Source organism: Lepisma saccharinum, chromosome 3 (assembly GCF_977018435.1).
Source record: "Lepisma saccharinum chromosome 3, izLepSacc3.1, whole genome shotgun sequence".
NCBI lineage: Eukaryota > Metazoa > Arthropoda > Insecta > Zygentoma > Lepismatidae > Lepisma > Lepisma saccharinum.
The window spans coordinates 45,489,853-45,516,464 of NC_139231.1; the positions used below are offsets into that span (position 1 = coordinate 45,489,853).

The 26,612-nt window shown below is 36.3% G+C and overlaps 1 protein-coding gene across 1 annotated transcript in view; it reads right to left on the reverse strand.

Moving 5' to 3' along the window:
* Positions 1-475: 475 nt before the first annotated feature.
* betaggt-I (geranylgeranyl transferase type-1 subunit beta) overlaps positions 476-26,612 on the reverse strand; it is a 75,577-nt gene continuing 49,440 nt past the window's right edge. Inside the window, exons 6-9 of the mRNA XM_083118497.1 lie at positions 24,252-24,362; positions 22,017-22,146; positions 21,106-21,261; positions 476-6,610 (exon numbers count right to left, since the gene is read on the reverse strand). Of these exons, the coding sequence (XP_082974623.1) occupies positions 21,134-21,261; positions 22,017-22,146; positions 24,252-24,362 (369 nt within the window). The 3' untranslated portion in view covers positions 476-6,610; positions 21,106-21,133. The remainder of the gene's footprint in view (positions 6,611-21,105; positions 21,262-22,016; positions 22,147-24,251; positions 24,363-26,612) is intronic.

Below are 26,612 nucleotides of genomic sequence, written 5' to 3' on the forward strand. Positions count from 1 at the left end.
GAAGCTGGTGGATACTGCAGGTATCTGAGCTGGCACATATGTAACCTTATTCCATAATATATACATGCAAAGAAAATTTCATTAAGATTGCTTAAATATTACAAAAACTTCAGCAAATTTTCAATGCCTAAAAACCCTATAGATAGGCTAACCAGGACTAAGTCAACAGTTGAAAAAATGCGGTTCAAATCAGAAATCAAACAAACTACCCTTCAATTACAAGGTGACAAGATGCAGGTTAAAAGTTAAAATCAATAAAATACAGTGGAACCCCGATTTTAAGTTCCTCGGTTTTACATTTTCCCACATTATTCGTTCAACATTCATGGTCCCAAAAGAGCAACATGCTATAAAATTTCCCCCTATTTTACATTTTCCCGCATTTTAAGTTTTTTGAGCTTGGTCCCCTGAAAAACGTAAAATCGAGGTTCCACTGATTTATGGGTAAATAAAATCACACAAGTTAAAAAAAGTTAACCAGATAAATTACTTTATTTACCAAAATGTTACTTGAAACATACTTAAAACAACCATGAAATATGGCAAATATTCATCGCTAACATTGCAATTCCTTTGCATACGGTAACTACAAATGTGTAAACACAAACAAATTACACATTCAGTATCAACACAGTCACATATTAAGATTTAATATCTTCCATAATGTAAGTATGTATTGCAGCTCTAACAATTTTGTTTTAAAAAACACTTTCCTCAAAACCGTTCAATAAATTTTCATATCTCAAAAGTTAAAATTATCTGGAAACAACTCTTGTTGGCTTAAATGTATCCACTTCCAAAGAAAACTAACTGATAATTGCAGTATCTGACAAATGGCGTACCTGTCTCTTTCACTGCAACACAATTCATCAGGGTTCACCAGAGCTTTTACCACATTCAACTACAACATTATTTTGTAAAAGTAGCATCGTTTCCCTTGAATGAATGTAATTCTTCTTCTTAATATCCGTTAACACAATGTCCTTTCTTTGGGCCAAGATCAAGCAAACTGATTGCAGACACATGCCGTCAGTATCTTAAATAATTTTGTGCACGGATAATAAATTATAATATAATGCTGGGGCTTTCCAGGTCAAAGCAGCCCTGAATCTCATTTTTTTAAAATTAAATGCAATGCTGTAACTCTATTCTATCTTGTGAATGAACAATGCACATTTGTCATTTGGATAAACATTCAAGTATTATACATAATTAAGTTAGAAGGTAGAAGCTATTTTACATATTGTTTATTTATTTTAACTTTTTGACTTACGTTTGTTTTCTAATCTGTTCCACCCATGACACCAAAAAAACAATTAATTTCTGCTTTAACCGTTACATTTCCTTCTCAACTCCACTAGAATATTTAAAGGTCAACTAACTAACTCTCTAGCCTTCTTAAACCCGAAGATTTTTGACTGCACCAACACAAGCTTTCCATCTGTCCCTATCCTGGGCAAGGCCAATTCATTCTTTTACCTTCTATCCTTGTCTTAAATAATTTATTTTTCATCATTTGACAATTTACATAAATTAAATAAATTTCTTATTAAGTAAAGAGGCAGTGTTTCGTCTGTCCCACCCATGACACAAAATTGTTCACTTACAGCTATAAATCAAGGAAAGTATTCTAAGGGTATTTAGGTTTAATCAACAGTGTTAAGTTTCATATTTCACTGCCAGGAACTGTACGAAAAATGTTGCTTAACTATCAGTAGAATAGTTAGTTTAATATAAAAAAATATAGCCCCTGATGCATCCAGGCACTTATAAAAATATATTTCCAAAGGAGTTCTTGGATGGAAAGCAAGTCTCATGTACAATAATAATAATAATAATAATTTTGATAATTGAGAATAATGGATATTATTATAATATCTTTATTCATCATAATAATTATCATTGCATGAAAATATGTAATAAAAGTGATATAGCTTATTCCTAGTAAAGAACACTAGAATCTATAAAAAAACTATTCTAGTACAAAACTGCAAGTTTATAATAATAATGTAGTAATTTCCAACTGATGAAAAATAAAGGGCTTATTTTTCTTTATCATCATCATTATTATTATTATTATTATTATGATTATTATTAGGCATTAATTTTCATAGATACTGCCAATACAAAACTGATTCGTCTCAATCGAATATTTCCTGCATGCAAGTTTGGCAGAAATAAAAAAAAAATCATACAATACAACACACTGCATCCAAATATTTTACTTATTTACAAGTCATTGGCAACTCTTTATTTTTGGGGGAGGAGTCTGAACTCCTATAAATACATAGTAGTTCCTTCATAAGAAACACACAAGGTTGTTTTATTCATTTATAATTACCATGTAATTCTAATCAGTGATTCACTGTAGAACGATTACTCATAAAACGAGCTCTACAGAAAGCTAGATTATATTCTAAGCTTGTATCGCTTAGGAGTAAGATCATTAAACTTCATAAACAGTCCAGAAAACCAAGCAGAAAACTAAGGTACACCATTTACCAAATACCACAATAATATGCTTATAAACTTATATTAAAGACTTACAATATACAAAACAACACTTATAATAAAGTGCTTACATATTCTTTATAAAGCAGTTTACTTATTTAAGTAATAAAAACACTGTTTGAATAAGACACAATACTAAACAGATTTATTGCATCTATGTGTGTATGTTTGTGGTGTTTTAAGTAGTAGAATTTACTTTATGTTGCATAGAATAATAATTATAATAATTATATATCATTGCACTTAATGCTTCATACCATATACAGCATATATAAATTTTGACATTTCAACTTACAATTAAAATTACAATGGGGCATCAAAAATAATTTTCTCAGTACACATCTCCTCAATCACTTGTTTTTTTACTTGTTTTGCTTAATTTTTTAGGATAATCATAACAATGAGGCTGAATTATTAACTGATGAGGGAACAAATACATACAGTGATGCAAGATACCATGCACATCTCATGCTGGAAAATGCATTTCGTTCACTATTTATTAATGTAAGCAGCACATTTGAGTTTCACAAATGTCATTCCTTGAAAAATGGGGGGGGGGGGGAATGTTCCATATGCAATACAATAATAAATAGTGAACAAATAAACACATACATTTTATCAGTATTAAAAAAAAACAATTATCAGGGTTCCTACACAAAATCATGTAATTTTTTCCATGACTTTTCAAGGATTTTCTACAATTACTCCAGGACAAGTGTACAAAGTAATCATGGCAAAATACACATCAATACATATTTTCTTTTATTAAAAACAAAGTTTTACACATATAATAATAAATAAACGTGTGGGCCTTAGATAATCTTCCCTATCTCTGAGCGATACAAAATAATACAAAAACACGGGGCATTATACTTCAATCACAAAAATAAAAATTAGCACAAAACTATGACTACAGTACACAGCAACGTGACATATGTAAATAAACCACTGTCATGTCACTGATTTGTTTTAAATGAAAACTTATTTTACTTCATACAAATAAAACGGGGCAAAGGCATTTCCAGGACAACCTCCAAAATTCCAGGTACAACTTGGAAAAATGTGAAATTTCATAACATTTCCAGGCCTGGAAGGAATATTTTAAAATTCCAGGTTTTCCAGGATGCGTAGGAACCCTGATTATGCTACTCTCTGACTCCACTATGGCTGAGATCAAGAATATTGGGAACCTTACTTTCACACCCCTTGTATGCCTTTATGGAAAGGATTAATGTATGGTGGATTGCAGCCAGCCTCTTGGCACCCCTCCTCCCACCCAACTGCAATAATTTCAAATCAAAACCTAAGAACTTTGCAAAATAATATACAGTAATTTTAAGTGGTTTTTATTTTACTTCTGGGAAACAAGGACGAAACAATGCATGAATAATGAAATAACAACCATTTAAAATTATCATATATTATTTTGCATCTACAAAAAGTGGTTATGTGAACCTTTAAGAAGAACATAGATATCAGTGGCATATTCTCCCACGCTGCATGCGGTTACCAGGGTAAACTAACTTTTTCATACATATACGAGGTGCATTCAAGTTCTAAGGTCTCCTATTTTTTCTTCATTACTAGAAGCAGTTATAGACGTGAGAGTTGTTTGAGAAGAAGCATCCATTCTTGAAGGTTGATGAGGCCAGATGACAGCACGAAACGGCCCATAGGAAGCTAGTGGCGCTATCTAACGATGGACATGTTTTTGATACTGGAAATGACATCACTTACATTGAAAGAACAGCATGTTATTATTAATTTTCTTCACCTGCGTGGAGTAACACCCATCAATATTCATCTTAAATTGACTGAGATATGCTGTGGTGGTGTCATGGACGTGAGCAATGTGCATTCGTGGGTCCAATAGTTCAAGGAATGTCAAATGTCGTGTGAAAACAAACCAAAGGAGCCTCGCCCATGAACCAGACACCAGTTACTCCATTGCTGAGAAAAGGGATATTTTGGGACAGCGAAGGTATTATGCTCACGCATTGCTATCCTAAGGGTACCACAATGATGGGTACAAACTATGAAACTGATCTGAGGACAAAGTTGCTTCCAGCATTGCGAAAGAAACGGCCGGAAAATGACTGAAGCTGTGTTCTTTCATCAGGACAACGCACCTCTTCATTGGGCAGCCATTGTTCAGCTGCTCTTCATGGAAAACAAATTTGAAGTGAATCACATGCTCCGTCCATACTCCCCTGACCTTGTACCTAGAGATATTTGGCTTTTCCCAATGCTGAAGGACTTTCTCCAGGGCCGCACACTTTCCTCTCGTACTGCTATTGCATCGGCAATTTTCCAGTGGGGCAAGGAGACCCATAAAGAAGCGTTCGCGGCCGCCATGCAATCATGGCGTCAACATTGCGAAACGTGTGTACGTCTAGAGGGAGACTATGTTGAGAAGTGAATGAAGTTTCATCTCTGTTGTGTAAGTTGTTTATGAAAGAAAAAATAGGAGACCTTAGAACTTGAGTGCACCTCATAGAAATTGCCGGAAAATGTCAATGTCGGATTTTTGTTTTTGTTTTACTTGCATCCCTGCATTGGTGTTTTATTTATATTATATCTAATTAATATGTAATAAATATATACAATAAATAAGAAGTGTTTTGGTAAACCAGGTCAGATTTTCAGAATGTGCCATCGCTAGATATATTAAGAACTTTGAAAGAGAGAACTGAAAGATAGGTTGATAAACTTCAAGTAATAAATTCAATATCTGACGCAACAGAATTTTCTCCTTATCTGCTGTGTGTTCTATATGCTATACTGGCTTTTATCATAGCACAGTGGAAATGAGCTTGCAAATGCTATTGAAAACACTATAATACCATTTAAAAAAAACAAAAACTAAATCACATCATCGTATGGGGATGTTCTATTCATTATGAACAAAATAACAGTTACAATAATAATAATAATTATTATTATTTCTTGTCCAGATAGATGGTAATTTTCACATACTACTCTGGTTATTAATATTTTTACCAAAAGTTCATATTTTGTTCGTAATTGAGTAGTAGTGCAGATTTTCAGATGTCAAATCGTTTAAATGTACTAGATAACAAATAATATCAAATAAATTAAACTCAACGTAGCTACACTTCTCTCAAACACTAACGCACTTACTCTCAGATTTCCTTCAGCACATAAATATGTGTACTGCATAGGCGTGAATATACTAATCTACAAAATGAGTAGTTAAAATAATAAGATGTGCTAAGAAGTGAGGTGCTGAAACATATTGTAGTATAGATCTCGAAGTTTGTTTAATAAGTTCATTTTATGCCAAGACAGGCTAATCAGGACAAATATAGATGTAATACTAGGAATAAAGAAGTATAGCAACTGAGCAAGCGAGCCAGTCCTGGTTGCTTCTACCTTTTTACCTGTGTGTTGTCTAGCCTGAAGCTAGAATCACCCTGCCGGGATCTCCGCTAGCATGAAAAACTATGTCCGCAGCATCCTACCCCTTGTTGTAGGTTTTCCAACAGAAAATATAAATGAAACTGGCAACCATGGATCTGTACTGTATGGCTGCAGCATAGAAAATGCCATTTTCGATGACTCATAGCTTTGAAACGAAGGCTTCATGGGCAAAACATTACCAATACAAATTGTTTCTTATGATGTCCTCTACACCGAGAATTTGTTTTAATATTCTTGGATCCCCTCCTTATGTATACAGTACGGATATCTATAATACACTAACGTTTGAGGAACAAATGCAATGCTTATAATATAAATAATTAAATGCCATTTAGCAATAATAAAACTGTTCAGGATGTACACTATTTACATGCATTTACAAGCTGGTCATCCAATAAATAAAAAATGATCACTTTCTCAGATCTTCACCTCATCAATATGCAGAACAGTTTCACTTATACCAGCCACAAAAAATCACTCTTGTAATGCCTGTTGCTATTAATTAACATTATACTAACATACTTGCTTATCTAATTCTTCATATTTCATACTGGTCTTTGAAATGGAACTGGCTACTGGGGCATGAATACCTTTGTATCTGAGCAGAAGATTTGTCTGTGGAATTTTAATTGTTAACTCGGCCTTGCCAATGAAATATCTGAAAAAAGAAAGAACAAAAAAACAACTTAAATTCCATATAAAAATTGAATGCTGCTTCTAGAACCAATCTTGTTAAAATGCATTGCATAAATACAAATTTGACCTGAAGCATCAATTAGTGATCATCACTAAGTGTACCTATTTGTGTAAGACATACGACAAATTCGTCTACAGTATCAGTATCAGCTGATATAGGCATACTGGTGTGTCAGTATAATTGACCAAATTTTACTAAGTTGACATTTATATAAATGGTTTGTAATTTAGTGCAAAATTCCACATTGTGTTGATTTTATTACAAAGGTACAGAGCATTCCCTGACATTCTGTATGAGACTCGGCAGCAAGCGGCCCAGCATCAGCACTTGTCTTTCTTGGTGAACGGGTCCACGACAGTCACTAGATTCGGCTATTAAAATTAGTTTTCTTATTGTGTACTAACCTTGACTACAGAAGGTGTTGAAAATGATGTCCCTCTGCTGGCATCTCTGAAGGAAATTGGCATTTACACGTGCAAGTTCGTCTACTGTAATTCTCGCAATTTCTCGTAAAATACTCTCTTTTAACTCACGGATGGTGTGCAGATTGTCTTTGTATACTTTATTTTTTAGATTTTCCCATTTTTCTTTCCACTTTTATTCAGAACTGACCCTGTAAATTTTTTTACAAGTTTTAATATAGTGGTTCTATGTGGAAAAGGAACAGCAGGAAATTTTGTTGCAAAACGTTGTCGCACTTCTCCACAATTCCTCTTTCCGAAGTAACATTCGACAAGATAAATCCTTTGTTGTAATGTAAACTTTTGTGGTGCCGTATTAAGCCACAATCTTCAACACACGGGCACGACACAACACAACTTCCGAGGGAGGATTATACTGGCATCAGTCTGCAACATCAACAGAAAGGGAAAGAGAGCGAAGGCAGGAAGAGCGAAAAAAAACAGACTGTAGAGTGCGACTGTCACGAACCCCGTTCACCGGGAAAGACACAAGTGCTGATACCGGGCCGCTTGCCGCCGAGTCTCATAGCGAATGTCAGGGAATTCTCTACATAACTCTTATAATCTGGTTGTGTCAAGTAACTGTCTAAATATGGTTTCTTTGCTTAAGGTGGAGAGTCACAGCTTCGTACCAGGTGCGCATTTATTTAAATATACTAAGACTACTAAGACACCCATGGGTGTACAAGAGAGTATGAATTTCTCTCCAAGTTGCAAGTGGAAGCTGTTTTTTAAGTTGATTATTAAGCTAGCCACGATCTGAAAAAAATATGATGAATCAATATGTACAGAATATGGAGAATCAACTTCAACTTATGCATGGACATTTCAATTTTTCCAAGAAAATCATCAACCTTCCCACTTTCTGTTTATGTGCATTTCTTTGTCATCGGGAGTTTGATATTCCCAAGAGAACACATAAAACAATACTCCCATAAGCTTAATGTTAGATTTTCTCCCTCTTCCTACAAACATCCTGTGCCAGACCTTCCCCTTCCACAGCTCCTCCCACTTAAAGAGTCCTGTAGGAGGTGCAAAGTGTCTGGTTGGACACTGAAACTGTTCCTCGTGGCCTTAAGGAAAAACTTCGCATGAAAGGATGGAGGGAAATGTAGAAGCAATGTGATCATCATCATGCTCCATCTGCTTTTACTTCTCCGCAGATATCCATTTATTAGAGCTGGATGAACCTCAGAGCCACTCCATGTGTGTGTGTGTGTGGGGGGGGGGGTGCCCAAGACACCAAAGCAAAAGTGCAAAAAGAGTAAACATCACGACATGCTCGGAGTTTTGATGTCCTATTAAATTAATAGTATTGTAAGTTTAGAAAGAAATAGATCAAAGAATTATCTTGCTTCCTTCGCTCACAATGAAACCATTTCAGTAGGAGACCTATAATGTTTTAACTATTGCTTAAAAACATATATTAAATTTCATTTTATGTCCATGTTCATGTGATATAAAATGTACTGAGCAATGGATAAAAGTATATGCAGAGATGTTTTAAAAATTAAAAGGATCAAAACAGGGAATGACCTCATGGAACACAGTAAAAAGAATGCCGAATGTACACTTCAAACTTTTTGTTGAAGACCAAGTTTGTCTTAATTAGCTTTGCAGTTGAAAATATGCATATATATGTAAATCATAAAGGGGAGAGTGCACTTGAAAATGATATGCTGGTGTGTGATTCTTATGAGATTGGCATTTCTAGCTATGGGTCTGGTTACTAGTATTGGAAAAAAATATATTCTGCAACATCATGGGTGCTGCGTTTGAATCCCAGCCTGGGCATAAGGATTCTTTGTTGTGCATCCTTTCATCAATTTTACATCATCATTTATTCTCATCACCTGCCAAAAGTGCTAAATGGCAAAAATCAAATTCAAATAAAAAATCTGGTATCGGAAAATGTTACATTATCTAAGAAAAATTAATATCAGTCAATTGCTTAATATATACGTAACTCAATTTTTCCTAAGGTCTATCTCAACATGGTTTCATCATCTTTGTTTTGACTTTCCAACTGGTCTCTTAGTATCAGCATTTCTAACAAAGATCCCACACACTCTCTTTTTTTTTCTGCATATACTTTCAGCTACGTAACATGGTTTGCTGATCTAATCATATTCTCTCAAATAATATCACAGGCATACAATGTAAATTTTCTTTGTACATTTCCCACATTTTTGGGTGCTGAAATCGAAAATGAACCACTTTTTCTCCATCACGTACCATTTTGTACATGAATAAAGTTTCTTTCTTTCTTTGCCATCTAATTAAACAATAGTGAGCAGAATGTTGTTTTTAATAAGAAAACAATTTTTATTTTTAATTTTGCAGGGCTGTGTAATAAAAATAATAACATATCTGCACAGGATGACGCACATACATAGTACCTACCAATGGCAATGGAAAATCCTGTCCAAATGAAAATTACAATGAAAATTAAATGTTTGATTTCCCTATTAATATGGCGGGTGCAGAGAATGATAGAAGGACGTAAGGCACTAAAATGAATTAGAGTAATAGTTAAGATGAATTATCGTCAAAGTATACCGTATTGGACTGTGTTTTAAGTATGTGTAATATTGGACTGTGCTTAAGTAAGTGTAGTGTTATGTATTTGCTTGTACGTGTGTAAGGGCAAAGATATGTATGTGTGTGTGTGTGTGTGTGTGTGTCCGTATCTATAGGTTAGATTACCTTTCTTATATGTAATTTCTCTTTGTATTTTTTATTTCTCTGTAATTTTTTATATATTTTTTTTCTTCCTTTTTTTTCAAAATTTTAATTATTTCATATTCAATTTTTTTGTAAACATGGTCAAGTGGAAGAAAAGGCTCCACAGCCTTAACTTCGCCATGTAAAAGAAGACGAAATAAATAAATAAATAAATAAATAAATGCAAGCACACATATGCATGAGGATGAGTGATGATTAGATGAAATTGCTTCCGTGCTTAGGAAACTGCAAGGCTTACAATTAGACTGCCATGGAATGTTGGCTACTTCAGACATGGAACAGTATTGGAGGTGTTCATCCGAGCAGGTTCCATTCAGGACAGAACTAGGAAGTAGACTCAATCTGCATTCTCTGCCATCCTTATACTTCTCCACTGACTTGGAGGGTTCAGCATACTGCCACTTGCTATCCATAGTCTGACCCACCACCACATTATGCTGTACTGCTCCGGCATGGGTTAAAGTCGGCTTTAGACGGAAGCACTTCCTTTAACATTTTTGCTAGCATAAATGCTATGTAAATGCTTCCAAAAATCTTATAGCAGAGAGTACTTTACACGGAAGCATTTCATGTAACTTTTCGGCTAGCTTTTGCGATTACAATGCATAACATATACAGCATGAAAGGTACATCGAGTTACACCAACTATGCTGAGTGCACGGTGTTTACAATTGAAAGAACTAAAATATTCTTCCATTCAGTAAACGTTGTAAAGTATATATTTAAGCAGCGCCATAGTTTTGTTATTATTTTATATGAAACGTTATTCCTCTTGGTTGAATACTTATCGGCTTTTAAAAATGTGAAGTGATACAGTGTTTACATCTCACGCGGCCGCTATTACATCTGCACTTGTGACCTAGAGGTCGCTTCTGATTGGTCATGCTACAAAAAATGCTATGGAAATAGGATGGGTTCTATCCTTGAGAAATGCCATGAAATATGCCATGGCATCTGAAATGCCATAAGATTTTTCAGTTTACACGGTAGCATTTTGGTCATGGCATGAATGTTAAGTAAAATGCCAAGGACAATGCTTTAGTCTAAAGCGGGCCTAACGGCAATCCTCACTGGGACCATTGTTACAGTGCCTACTGTGTCTCCTGAATGAAACCTGTTCGGATGAGTGCTTCCACTTCTAATGCCTTAGATATTACATTGTAATTGTTTGTTATTTAGTTCAAATATTGTGTTTGTTCATTTTTTAATTTGGCAAATATTTAAGACGTCACAGGCAACTAGTATTAGATGGACAAATAGACTAACCCAACATGTTTTATTTATTTTATTTTTTATTTTATTTATTTTAATTGAAACACAACAGGCGCATGCCCAATTACAGTGTTCAATATGGGATGACACCATTACATAAACAAGAACATAACTAAGAAAATTAACAAGAAATATGAATGAAGCAATATACATTTTACATTTAAAAACAATTGTGAGAAGAAATTAATTATTAGATTATAGAAGCAAAGGGAACACAGAGACAATACAATAATAAATGAAACTAAACTGTTGGATATAACCTTACAAGCTGAATGAAAACCAAAATTCAATGAACAAAACAAAACAAAACATACAGAAATTCAGCGATTAGATCTTATGTTACAATTACATTTAAATAGGTCTACGCTTGGATTATTCTTAGAAACTGAATTAAATAACTTGCACATTCTCCTCATGGGTTCAGCTTCGGTCATTTTGGTTCTTCCAAGGGGGATTTGAAAGAGATCAGTTCTGGGCCTTAACATACAGTTTGGCACATAAAAATTTAAATTCGACAACAGATTAAAAGAATCTATTTTACCATTGATAAGCTTGGAGAGAAAAGTTATTTGACTTGTTTGCCTCCTTTCGTCGAGTGACGGAATATTAAAGATTTCGCGTAATATGTTGCTAGGAGTGAGTTTTGGATATGTACCATCAAGTTTAAATAGTAGATATCTGAGAAATTTATTTTGAAGCTTTTCTAATTTTTCGATATCTTTCTTGAATTGCGGGTTCCAAACAAGAGAAGCATATTCGAGTTTAGATCTGACGAGCGTATAATATAGCAAGAGAAATGTTTCCTTTTTTCTAAATTGATGACCCATTCTCATTATAAATCCCAAATTTCTGTGAGCTTCGCTTAAAATGCGGGCAATATGTGATTGGAATGTTAACTTTTGGTCAAAAGTGACCCCTAGGTCGGTAACTATATTCTCACTTTGTACTAACACATTAGAAATAGTGTATGAATGTTGAATAGGGTGTTTGTTGTGGGTGAATGATACAAGTTTACATTTCTTTAGGTTCAGGCTGACTTTATTAATTTCACACCACTGAAGCAAGTTATTCAGCTCTTCATGTAATATTGTACAGTCATCAGCGTTTTCGATATTTTTGTATATTTTAACATCATCAGCAAAGATTAATGTCTCACATTTTGTGAGTAGTTCTGGCAAATCGTTTATAAAAATTAAATATAGCAAGGGACCAAGGTTCGACCCCTGTGGAACTCCCGAACTGGCCACGAATTCGGTTGATCTGCAGCCTTGATACACGACATATTGTCGGCGGTTCTGCAGATAGGAAGAAAGAAGGGTAATAAGTGGAGGAGAAAGGCTATTGTTGGCAAATTTCTGTATTAATATATCGTGGTGAACTGTATCAAATGCCTTTGAAAAGTCTGTATATAAAACGTCAACTTGCCCTTTATTAGCTATACTGGGTGCAATGTAGCTTGTCAGTTCGACAAGATTGGTTACGGTTGAGCGTTTTTGGACAAATCCGTGCTGTTTGGGGGAAAGAATGGGTTTAATATGAAAATATATATGTTTGTATATTATCTGCTCGAAGAGTTTTGCTGGTACTGACAATTTTGCAATAGGCCTGTAGTTACATATGTCAGCCTTATCAGCGGCTTTGGGAATCGGACAGATTTCTGTTGTTTTCCATATTGCTGGAAATCTCGAAGTTCTGACAGCCAAGTTGAAAAGGGTGTGAAGAGGGTACTTAAGAGTTTCCAAACATCCTTTAATTACATAAGGGGGGATTGAATCAGGGCCGGCGGATTTTTTAGGTTTCAGTTTTTTAATGGCTTCCTCAATTTCATTTAGTGATATTTCAGAGATATTTAAGATACTAGGAAGTGAGTTCATGTTTACATTAGGATGCGGATCTTTGTAGATAGATGGTTCTTTGGAATATACGGATTCAAAATACTTTGCAAAGAGATCTTGGATACTTTCATTATCGTCAATGGTTTTATCATTATACTTAGTTGGCTGCACGGGTGGATTTTTTCTTTGATTTTTAATGAAGGACCAGAACTGGTTAGTATCATGAGCAAGATTGATTTCGGAAGTTTCAATATAGTTTTGGTAAGCTTTACTGATCTCCCATTTTAATTTCGTTCTTAAGGTTTTATACTTAATTTCGTGATGCGTTACATTTCCCATTCTTTGTTTCCATTTTTTGTGGTGACGTGATTTTGCTTTCAGATTTTTAATAATTTCCCGCGTGAACCAACATGGGTTTTCGATTATTTGATAAAATTTATCAACGGCAATATCTACGTCTTCGCATTCTTTTATTTGGTCCCAGTCAGCTAATTCGAGTTTCCGATACAAATTAATGAAGTCTGCTTTCTTGAAATTATATCGTTGGATGTTTGGATTTAAAGCTCTTTGTTTAGGCATGGTTTGTGTTAAAGTTATTCCTAGAGCCGGATGGTGTTTATCTTCGCTTACCAGAGGCTCTTGGCGAAATATTTTAGTATTTTCAATATTTGTTAAGACTAGGTCGAGTTTTCTACTATTGGCGTTCTGGATGAAATTTTTGCTTTTGAGGTCGTTGAAATCGAGGAAATATTTCAGTTCCAGACATTGTGCGCCTAACGTGAGCAACTCAGTGTTGGAATTTTTAATTTCAGGGATGTTAAAATCACCTGCAATGACCAACGGGCTCCCCAGAGGATAATGTGCAGTTATATGACTAAAGAAGTTCTCGTATACGTCCACGGGAGATGCAGGTTGAATATACACTACACACATGTAACAATCGCGACCAGATTCTGTTTTAAACTTTGTAATTAAACTGCCAATGCTTTGTTCGTGTAAAAGAGCATCGACCATTACAGGATTAAATTTTCTCTTTATGGCGATGAGGACACCGCCACCTAGTGTTTTGCCAGTTTCTAACGTGTTGCGATCTGACCTGAACACGCTATATCTATCGTCGAGTAGTTCGGAATCTGAAACTGAAGAATTTAGCCACGTTTCCGTGCACAAGACCACGTCGTAATTGTTACTCAATACACTTAAAAAGAACTGTTTGGTTTTTGATCGAACTCCTCTCAGATTCTGATAAATTATGTTCATGCTAATTATGTTTTTTTCATTGTCGCACAGAGTTTTGGAAGGGTCAGTTCTAGCAAGATTGATTGGCGTCTCCACAAAAGCAGGGACACGAACAGGTGAAATAAACTTCTTACCTGACAAGTTGCGCTGGGCGTGGCTACCTTGACGTCCTCAAAGAGCTCGGAGACCGCTACCTCTTGCCCACTTGCTCCCCCTTCCATCCTGCATTCCTAGATTTCCTGGACGAACGAGGGGTGAGGGTTCTTGACCTCCGCTTTCACTTTGCTCCAGGCGGGGACCAACACTTTGGGCATCAGAAGGGTTGCCAGGGTCAGCTTGCAGATCGCGCAGGGAATATCTTGTGTTGTCGACCACAAGATGGCGATAACTAATGTACGCACGGTGACCAGCGTTCCGGGCTCGGTGCATATGCTCGAGTAATCCTTGGCGTTCTTTGCGAGTGGAATAACAGAAGTCTTGGTCCAGAAATATCTTCGTTCCCTTCAGTTTGTTGCGGCATCCAATAACTTTTTCTTTTTCCTTGTATCGCAAGAAGCGACAGACGATGGGACGAGGACCTCGGTTACTGTTTGTGTTGATCCGATGCGCTCTCTGGATGGAATCCTCTTGCAGATCGATGTTTAATTTGTCCTTAATTATCGTTCGCACTTTCGCCTCCGTCTGGCTCCAGTCTTCTCCCGAGTCCCCTTCTTCAACACCGTATAACACCAAGTTATCGCGTCGGCTTCTGTCTTCTTGGTCGTCCAGTCTTTGTTCCAGCCAGTTATTTTGTTGAGACAGTTCCTCCACACGTTTCGTAAGGGAGCCAACATCTCTCTGCAGAACGTCCACTCTAGTGACGAGGGTTTTGAGTGAGGTGCCGAATTGCCGAACTTCGGAAACTAAGGAGTCGTTCGAAGCCTTGAGTTCTTGCAGCATTGCTTTGATCTCTCCCATTTCATCACTGGGCCCAGGATTTTGTTCCACACCACCTATCACTAGTAGCACTAAAATCACTAAACCATATGCACAATAACATTGCTTCGATTCAGAGCTACATTCCGCAGACACCTGACATTTCAGGCCTGATTTCACCACGAACATTCCAATCCGGCAACGCCAGGTCTCGGTCGAAACCCCCATTGCTTACCACGAGCTTAGAACGGAGCGGCTAGAAAACACGTCCTTCCTCTTCAACTGAGAGATTTATCAACAAGCTCAAAAGAGCATAGCAACAAGAGGACTGTAATATGAAAATATCTAGAACAATACCGATGTGCGTGTATTTGTTTCTAAATGTTAAGTGCATTTGCGAAGATTAAACTTTTCTATTAAAGTAAAACAAGATGGTTTGTTTACCAGAACTAGCGATTACCAGAGTACTTTGCCAACAACATGAGGAGCCAAGGGTAAATTCTAGAGTTGGAAGTGGTCTGAAAAGACTGGCTTTTTTTGGAAAAAAAATTGAGTTTTTTTCTGCAGCTTTTTTAGTTGGGCTTTTTCACATCAACAGGAGTTGGCAGTATTTTCCCTCTTCCACGGTTTTAGTTTATCTCCCTACTGTGAAATGGACACTCATTTCTAAATATAAAATACAATTTACAATATGAAATTTGTAGCTAGACATAAACGGTGTTTTCAAAGAAGCTGACTTTTTTTAATGGTTGGTTATTTCCGAGTGTTACCTTCATATTTCGGTAGGCTTATTAAATATATCTATGTAGTATAAACATATTCACATAACTAGAGTAGTTTTGTATTTGTTTTTAATAGAACCTAATAGCATGATTGATATGATTTTCAATGTTTGAATTTGTTATACGAACACTCAAATGAAGCAAAAAAGAAAATACTGCTCTACCTTTAGAAAATCTAGTATCAGATCTCTTTACATTAAATTTTGTGTTCAGTAAAATATATTTGTATTCTGGCTTTCCAGTACATCATATATAATTTGGTTAAATGGCCACTAAACCTGGTCATGGAGCAACTAGAGATGTACAGCATGCCCACAAAAACACTCCTCGATTTTATTTGGTTATAAAATGAAAACTTTTTGCAATATGTTTGTAAGTATGGTGTCAGAAGGAGTAGTAACTCAAAATACTTTTGTTTATTCCCTACAGGTTGTGAAATTGACCCATTTTTCCGCTAGAGGGCAGTAAATTCAAGATGGTGCTTTCAAAACAGCAACGAAGTTGGTGTGTGTTAGAATTACACACAACAAAGAGTGTCGTGTCTGTTCAACGTTCGTTCAGGCGTAAATTTGGTGTGGAACCACCTTCGAACAAGTCCATTTTGAAGTGGTACAAGGATTTCGTCGAAGAAGGGTGCATCTGTGACAAGCGGAAAGGGCACTCTGGCCAACAGACAGTCCCACAGCAAGTTGTTGAGAGTGTGAGGGAAACCTTTGTTCGGAGCCCCAAAAAGTCAGTGCGCAGAGCGAGTATTGAACTACAAATCCCAAAAAGTACGATTAGCAAGGTGTTACGAAAATGCTTGCATTTTCAGCCATATAAACTGCAATTGGTGCAGAAGTTAAAACCTGAAGACCGTCCAAAGCGACAGCAGTTCTGTTCGGATCTCCAGCAGTTAATGGAAAATGATGACAATCTTCTGTCGAAGATCATTTTCAGTGATGAAGCAACCTTCCACCTGCATGGTAAGGTAAACAGACACAATGTGCGGATATGGGGATTGGAGAATCCCCACGCCACGCTGGAGATACAATGTGATTCTCCTAAGTGTAATGTGTTTTGTGCCATATCTGAACAGAGAGTTTATGGTCCTTTTTTCTTTGAAGGCGAAACTGTGTCCGGCGACAGTTACTTGGATATGTTACAAAACTGGTTGATGCCTCAACTTACTGAGGTAGGTGACTACCTTTTCCAACAAGATGGGGCACCACCGCACTGGCATCGTAACGTCTGTAACTTTCTCAATGAGGTCCTGCCAAACAGATGGATAGGTCGTGCTGGATGCCATGATCAGGTGTTTCTTCCCTGGCCTCCTAGGTCACCGGACCTTAGTGTTTGTGATTTTTTCTTGTGGGGGTATATCAAAGACATAGTGTTCGTACCTCCGCTACCCGCATCCATTGAAATTCTGCAGGACAGAATCACAGAAGCTGTAAACACAATCACGCCCGATATGCTTTCCAGAGTCTGGAATGAGCTCGATTATCACCTAGATGTTTGCCGTGTGACAGGTGGGGCACACATTGAGTGTCTGTAATGAAATTCAATCACATGAAACTTTATGAGTTTTTACACGTTTACCCAAAAAATGAACACAATATTCCTCAAAGTTTTCATTTTATAACCAAATAAAATCGAGGAGTGTTTTTGTGGACATGCTGTATTTTGGCTGCTTGTTGCAGTGGTTCTCAACCTTTGTGAGACCACAGCCCCGTACATTTATTTCTTACTAGTCAATGACCTGATCCCAACTATTTCATTCATACATACATTTCTGATCTTTAAACTTTATATGGAAATTAATATTAATATATCAAGTATGCCATAATCATAGTTCAATTACGTATAGACTTGCTGTGTGCAACGGCGGCTGAAAAACACTGGCACTAAAATTGAAGTATAGAAGCAAATAAGACTGGCTGCAAATCTTGACTGGACCTACAGTTTGAAATGAGATCCAAAGCACTCTGCCTCCACTGAGGATTGAACCTCAGACCTCTTCTTATTACGAGGCAAGAGCATTACTTTATACCACTCCAGAGGGTCATTCATGATTATAAAAGGAACCTTCTTTCAAAAAGCTGGTGTTTTTCCATCAACAGTACTTGCAATTTATTCTCTGTGATTTAGAGGCTAAATTAAATCTAAATCTCTTATGAAGTAGCTAACAATCTTGTCAAGTATTGAGAACGTTCAGACCGAAGCAACACATGACAGTGTGTGTGTGTGTGGGGGGGGGGGATCACATTGAAGTGACAGGTGACATGGACCCCTTCAGTCTGTAAGCAAGCATCCACAAGACCGAGGCTGCATGATGCACGTCAATGAGGGAGCTTTCAGATTGCAGTCACAGATGATCACAGTATAAAGCAAAACGTTCACCATGCATGCAACAACAACAGACCATGATGCACGCCATTGAGAAAACAGTGTAGTCCGAGCAACATGTAAGTGACATGTTTAGCTCGTTGTCCCATGTCGCTTTAGAAGGTTTAATGAATTACTGAGGGTCTGCTTCCAAGCGACACATGTCACTCGTTGCTTCAGTCTGAAATTTCCCTAAGAAAATGGTACAGGTTAAGTGACAAGTGACACTTGCAGTTTATGTTGCTTCGGTTCGAAAGGTTGCATTTACTTCTAAGGGTTGGTTTCCAAGAGCCACATGTCGCTTCCATCACAAAGCTCTGTTAAACAGGATATATACACAAATTCACGTAATACCTATACTTCTGCACATGTGTTGTGAACAGTGAAGATTTTTAATTGTCCCGAAACATCGAATATTTTGATATTAACATTTATTTCATATTTTATGACATCAACATTTAAATTGAGACACAAACATGTAAAAGCTTGTTTCATGGTCAGATGTGCTCATCAGGACTACATGTTTAGTTCTAATCCTAGCTTACCCATGCCATACGAGAAACTTACATACTGGGAGGCAACTCACAAGCCCATACTTTTTTTTATCACTAAAATTCAAGAAAACATTGTAATATTGAATCACTGCTTCCTTAGCTGATTATGTGCAGTTATTTATTAATTATAATAATTACAAAAATTACTATCATTATTAAAAAATAATAACCAATTATTGCATGAGTGTCTCACATATATTTTATCATTCACTAAAACTCACAAAATTTGTAATATTTTTTTATTAATGCTTTTTAGTTCGTAGAAGTGTGATTGTTTATTAAATATAATAATAGGCATGCACATGGGGGAAGAGGGTGCAGACTGTGAAGGTGCAGTTGCCCCTCCTAATACTCTCACTTAAAAATTTATTGCAGAGGAATCTTATCACCGTTATTAAACAGTATTATGCTTTTTTTTAAAAAATTAAGTATTTTCAAGCCGATGAAAGTTCCAGCTACTACGGAGGGGAGGAAGGTGCAATATTTGCTATGAAATTGAACTATTCAACTTCGTTCTCTAGTAAATTTCTTGTTATTAACACTCCCAAACACTTTATTCGTTAGTTGTGTTACCTCTTATGTGTTTAACTAACTAACTAACTCCCTAGCCTTCTTAAACCCGAAGGTTCATGGCTGCAGCAACACAGGCCTTCCATCTTTCCCTATCTTGAGCAAGTTCTATATACTCTTTTCCATCTCTACCGATTTCCCTTAGGTCCATCTCAACGTTGTCCCTCCATCTTCGTCTTGGCCTTCCTACAGGTCTCTTACCATCAGGTTTCCCAACAAGAATCCTGTAAACTCCTCTTTCCTCTCCCATTCGTGCCACATGGCCTGCCCCCCTAAGTCTTCTTGATAATATCTGGACATGAATACAAATTATGTAGTTCTAAATTATGTAACCTTCTCCACTCACCTGTTTCCTCATCCCTTTTAGGTCCAAAGATTTTCCTAAGGATCTTATTTTCAAATACTCTCAATTTATGTTCCTCTTTCAATGTAAGGGACCAAGTTTCACACTCTTATGTGTTTGGAGAAAAAAAATATCATTCATTGGAAATCAGCAGCGGCGATTGGGTGACAAAAATGGGGAGGGGGTCAAGGGCAGTTTACTTTTTCTTTGTAGACAAGACTTAGCATTAGGAAGTCATAGTTCGGAGACAAAAAGTGGAAAAGTGAAAAGTGGGGGGATGCCTCCTCCCCCAAAGATCCTGTACTGTTGGAAATGAATAAATTATATGTAGTTGTTTTGCTATACGAAAGCATGTATATATGTAAAATAGTCTCTGAACTACAGAAAGGGGAAATGAAGGAGGGAGCAAAAAACACTGGTGCTACAGAAGTTTGAATTCTGTTAATTCAGTGATTTTTGGAGGTCCAGACACACACTATATACACCCCTATTCCATACAATAAAACAGTAAGATGAAATTAGGGTTTTCTTTCTCCGATTGAACATTCATTAAGGCTTTTGCCCGCCCCCTAATCAGAGGATCTGCGCACGCCTATGAATATAATAATTACAATAATTACCATCATTACCAACCAATTCTACACTGTTACTGGCATGAGTGTCTCGAATGAGACACATTCAAAGATGGCGCCTGTTATGAGCACCAAGTGCATTTTGCCTCCTAATTACATTACATTTGTTTTTATGCACAAAAGTAATAAATAAATATTAAGGACATCCTAGGAAACAATGTAATTTATTTTCAAACAGTTGAAAAATCTAAAAAATAGAGGTGGTGAGCCTGCAAGCCCCCCCTCCCCCCTCCTCTCGGTAAGCTAGAGTTAAATTTGTATCTGAACCAATATGGATTGGCCAATATCTGTCTCTTGGCTGCTACATCATGTAAATTTCCTTTAGCTAGTTGTAAAATATGTCACTACAAGCCTGTAAACTCATAACAGTAACTTCAAGTGAAATAGGTTAGCTCTAATTGGTAAAAAGCCAAAAAAGACAAATTTTCGGGTTCCCCCCCAAAAAAGCCAGCTTTTTATCGAAAAAAAAAAACCCATCCATTCAAAAAAGCCGGCTTTTTTTGCAACTGCTAAATTCTGAAACAGACTCAAAGGTACATAAAAACATTGCCACATTTGTGTGTGAACCGGCCAACATTTTTCATAGCACACTGATTGTGAGCTGCCTATGCATGGTAGATTCTTCTGGATCCGTGCCTATGTTCAGACAGAGTTATCAACTGCCATTTGGTAGATGCCATATGTAAATACAATTTGACATACTGAAAGAACCATATCATCATAGAAGAGACTGCTACTTACAGGAAGAGATAATCCATTTATGCTAGGGTCACTTATCCACCTTATCCCACTGCTTGTGAAGACTGTGAAGGTGCTCCAGAGCTCTTTCGCTAATATTTAACCCTGCATGAACTGTCAGTAACCCTTCTTCGCCCATTAAGCTCAATCCACACAGTCCTATATTGGAAGAAAACACAAATAACATTAGAAGCCCAACAGACAATTGGTATTCATATTGAATAGTGAATGGGTGTGTACATATTTGTATTTTTGTTATTCAGCATCGCTTTTCTGCACCTTTCACCTTTTGGATTAGATTAGATGAAATTGAGCAAAGAACACTAATGCCCGGACTGGCACTTAACGAGGCAACTTTGATGGTAAGATCAAATGTTGGGCTCTTAATGGCTCAGCTACCTAGCCAGTAATTGGAGAACTGATAATTACACACACACATTTTGTCATGAATAAAATATCAACATTTTGTTACAAAGTACTGACTATATTTTGAGTTCAATACAGTTATGAAAATCACATTATGGTGTTGTAATAGTAAATAAAAACTCAAACTGGATTTAAGAACTACAAGTTTCAGCCACAAGAGATTTAGAATTCAAGTCCTGGACTGGGTATGGGTCTGTAAACATAAGTAAACATATGGCATGCATGTTCTCAAGATGTAAAATTTTGGGGAAAGATAATGTCATCCTTAGCTCTCCCATAATGTTGTCAATGAGACATGGGATTTTAATACTGACAAATAAAAGAAATCTGATGCTTAAAATCCATGATCATTCCCAAAGTACAGGAGCTAAGACTGTAAAAACGTACATCGTAAGAAGAGAAAAAACAAGAAAAATCATACAACAGAACTGTAATAGTTTAAAATATGGTGCACATAAAACTAAGTCCCATACATAGTAAAAACCTACCTAAATAAGCATGTAACGGATCAGGGGTTGTGTTCACCCATTTAGAAAAGCCTCCAATTATGGGATCCTGGGTAGACATAATGTATTCTCTGTTTTGGCCATAGTCTATCATCTCATATACCCCAAGCAGCTGAAATATATAATGTTGTCTCAACTATACGAAAGTGTAATTACATTCTACAAAAAGAACTAAGAAAATTTTCAAATTGTTCTATATTCATAAGTATGTTTTTTAGTAGAATGAATGCAAATTAAACAAATATGTTTATGCCATGCTCAGCTCAGACTATAGTTATAGACAATTAGAATTGAACTGATACCACTGCTGACATTTTTTTTATTTCCACTAACACCATTACTTGAAAATTGTAACAATTCCAAGTAGTATGGAATATTTATATATTTTAATTAGGGCTGAGCCCGATACCCATACAGATTTCCGCCGATACCGATGATTGGAAATTGTAACAATTAAAAGTTGTTCAAATTATTGAATAACACCAGTGGGTGAATATTCATTCCACTCCAGTTATAAGCATCAATTTACCAGTTTTTTGCTTCAAAAATTACATGAGAATATTGAAATACCTGTTTCATAATTGCAAAATACAGTCTTTTCACATAATATTTGTGCAAAATCAATGGAATCTTCGACTTTTGAATCACTTCCAAGGTAATTAGATTCCCAGAAGGTGTCATGCATTATTTTTGCAGACCCCATAATCAACCAAAATGTCGGAAAAGAATCAGCTGGTATTGGTCAATAAAATGTAACCAATACCAGTGTGTACGAATACATCAATATCGGCTCAGCCCTAATCTTAATACACACATTTTCCATTGGAACTATATCATAGCAATCTCCCACTTTTGTTCTCAAATATTCATAATTGCACGTGAGATCACAAATTCCAATTCTTTCCCCAATGTTGTAAAAATATTGAAATGGTTTCAAAATTTCCAGGGTATTTATATTTCATGAAAGTGTATTGTGACATTTTTGCAGACTCTGCAAGACACTAGGCCACTGGAAAAGTATCGGTCTCTATCCGTGACTAATTTCAATCTGATGCCGATGCTCCTGGTATCGGCTGAAACATTGGTATCAACTCAGCCCTATAGATGATAATTTAAAAATCCTTTTCCCAAACCACTGAAATTTCACATCATCTACTGATTTCCACTGACACCAATATTTGAAAATTGTAACAATTTGCAGTAGTTAACAATATTTATACATTTTCCATTGACACTAACAACTTGATAACATTTTTCACTAGTAAAGAAATTTAGAATGATAATCAGGTTTCAGAAATAGTTGATGGAGATCACATTTGTGGTCTTCAGATAGACAAAGTTACAAAAATGTCAACACATTGCTTCAGGGAAGCTTAACCCTCTGTAAACCAGGGTCTCCCAGACCCTGTACCATTAATATGCACAATAGACAATGTAAGTTATTGTTGCCTATGTGTAAATCCAGTTTGGTGTTAGTTGTGTTAACAGGAAGGAGTGCAGCATTTAACAGCTTGAAACAGAACTAGTGTGATTCATTTAACTTTCTGTTGCATCTCACAGGGTCTGTCAGACCCTGGTGTACAGAGTAAGTTACAATTCATGATATCCGTGGTAGCTCAGTCGTTAGGGCATCTGACTACCGAGAGACCCGGGTTTGATCCCTGGCAGGGGGGAACCGGGGTTTTTCCCATCTATTCAAGCTGCTCCGGATCCCAGCCAGCGTCATACAAAGTGGGTACCTGGAGGAAACTCTGGCAGGTAAAGGCAGCCAGGGGCATGCTACTGATCACATCACCCCCACCTTCGGCCGTGATCAAGAAAGTGTGTGGCCCTAACTTCACACACCCTATATGCCTTCATGGCATGGTGCAAGGCACAGGGGAGCACTTTACCTTTTCTTTTTACTGAAATCTACATTTCTATTGTTAATTATTGATGTAATTTGTACATTGTGTCCATTTCAACATTAACCTAGCACATTTTTTTACATTTTATATTCATTTATGACAATCTAAAGACAGAACATAATGACAGGGTCTCTCAGAAACTTTGTGTACAAACCATATAAGAAAAATATATGTCTACAGACGAAGAGTTAAAAAAAAATGTTCAATTACATAAATGATCATTTTCACCCAAAGTGTGAACATTGCTGAATATAATTCATGTTCCACCATAAATATTTATATGAATTTTTTAAAATAAAAAATACCCCACCTTTAATGTTGCTCCTAACCAGAACGAGTAGCAAGTATCAACAGGTTTATTTGGACGGCCATGGAATCCATTCTGCTGTCTTGAGAGACACCATCTTTGCAAGCCTTTGAGCTGAAATACAAATATAATTATGTATAAAGAATTACAGTTTTAATAATTCCTTGGAGAATGACTTTTCCAAAGATATCCTATTTTAAAACAATGAACTGATTTTTATTATATTAAATCTTGTGATGTAACAGTTGGGCTGAAAAGTTCGTAGGCTAACATAGTAAAAAATATTTTTTTGACAAAATTCGATTTTATTATTCAATATAGTTGCCTTTGAGGGCGATACAACGATTATAGCGGTCATACAATTTTTCGATGCCATTTTTATAGTACGATTTCTCTTTAGCCTCAAAATAGGCCTCAGTTTCGGCGATTACCTCTTCATCAGTGCTAAATTTCTTTCCAGCGAGCATTCTTTTAAGGTCTGCAAACAGGAAAAAGTCACTGGGGCCAGATCTGGAGAATATGGTGGATGGGGAAGCAATTCGTAGTCTAATTCATATAATTTTGCCATCGTTTTCATTGATTTGTGACACGGTGCATTGTCTTGATGAAACAGCACGCGTGGCACCCATTTTGCACACAGCTTTCGCATGTTCAAATATTCATGCACAACATGTCCAACACGTTCCTTTGATATTTTTAAAGTCTCAGCTATCTCGATCAACTTCACTTTACAATCAATTAAAATTATTTTGTGGACTTTTTTTATGTTTTCGTCGGTAACAGCCTCTTTGGGGCGTCCACTGCGTGCATCGTCTTCGATGCTCATTTCGCCTCGTTTAAATTTAGCAAACCACTTCTCAACGGTGGATTTTCCTGGTGCAGAGTCCGAATAATGTTTATCAAGTCAAGCCTTGGCTTCAACAGTATTTTTTTTTCCGCCAAAAAGCAATGCTTTATTAACACACAAAATTCTTTTTTATCCATTTTTTCACAATAACAAAAGCTGCTTCACTCACAATGCTATATCTCACGAACTAATTATCCGGCAGCTGTGAAATTTATACACGTATCTTTTGAAGGTTAGTACTAAGTAAAAATCACATGGATTTAATTCTAGTAACGCCATCTATGAGTCAGCCTATGAACTTTTCAGCCCAACTGTTACATCATTAAGACACTAAAAACATTAATATCATTATATTAATCACCGCAACAGATAATATTTTGAATAAACAATACTCTCTCAGAAAGGTAATGTCAATTATGAATTATCCACTCCAATCATATTCTGTACTTTTGTATTGTCATATGAACCTAGGAATAGATAAATTATTGTATGTTGAAATTATTGTATAAAGTTTCCACGATATTAATCTGCTCTCGAGTGGGAGAGGTGTGGATGGAAAGAGATTAAAAGTAAAATAAAGGACCAGTAAAGAAGGAGGAATCAAAGCAAGCAGGAAATGCCCAATTTTGAAAATTACAGTTTTCTAAAATTTTGCATAAAGAGTGGTCTTAAGTCATGCTTCCCTGCAACTTTTGGTCCATCCAGCATCCATAGGGCCATCGCTAGAAGCAATTTTCAAAAATTTTTGTCCGTAAGATGGTAACACTACTTTCCATATACAGCGTTATTATTTTTTACCCAAGAAGTACCAGCCTATTTTCAACATGACTTTGCATGGTTGTAGGAATATACGATTAAAAACTACATTTTTCATTCACTTTGGTCTATTGTGGCAGCCACAGAATTTTGGTGTAAAACTTTATTTTCTTCTTCCTATAACTTTTGTTATTTTGAGGTAAAATGTATAAATCACACCTCTGCTAAGAGTCCTGTCATTTCAAAGAAGAAAGAAAAACAGATAAGTTCTCTTGACATGATAAGTAGTGTAATTGGGTTGTTTCAACGCAGTACTTGGTACGAGCGTTTTTGTAACCTCTTTTTTTATCAATTGACCACTTTTTGACATATTTTGACAAATTTTTGTCGATGTTTTAGCGTTTAGCGATGTTTTTGTAAAATTTCCTATTTTTCTCCTTTTTTCCCACTCGTACTTGGTACGAATGTCACGATCTTACGTGATATAACTTAACCTATTCATTTTTTTTTTCGTGCTAAACTATACGAGATCCTCTACGTGCTTTGACCTACTTTAGAGTAGAACCATAAAGACAGAGCTGCAACCGAAAGTGAGGCTCGACTTAATGGTTTGCTCTTGTAAGACATAAGCCTCATTTTCTCGCAGTGTTGCCAACACCTTACTCGAAATAAAATCACCAAGGTTTTTTCCTTGGTCTAACCTATGTTATTGAACTGCGTCGTCACGTCCAAACCCGCATGACTTCCGGACAGTATTGGTT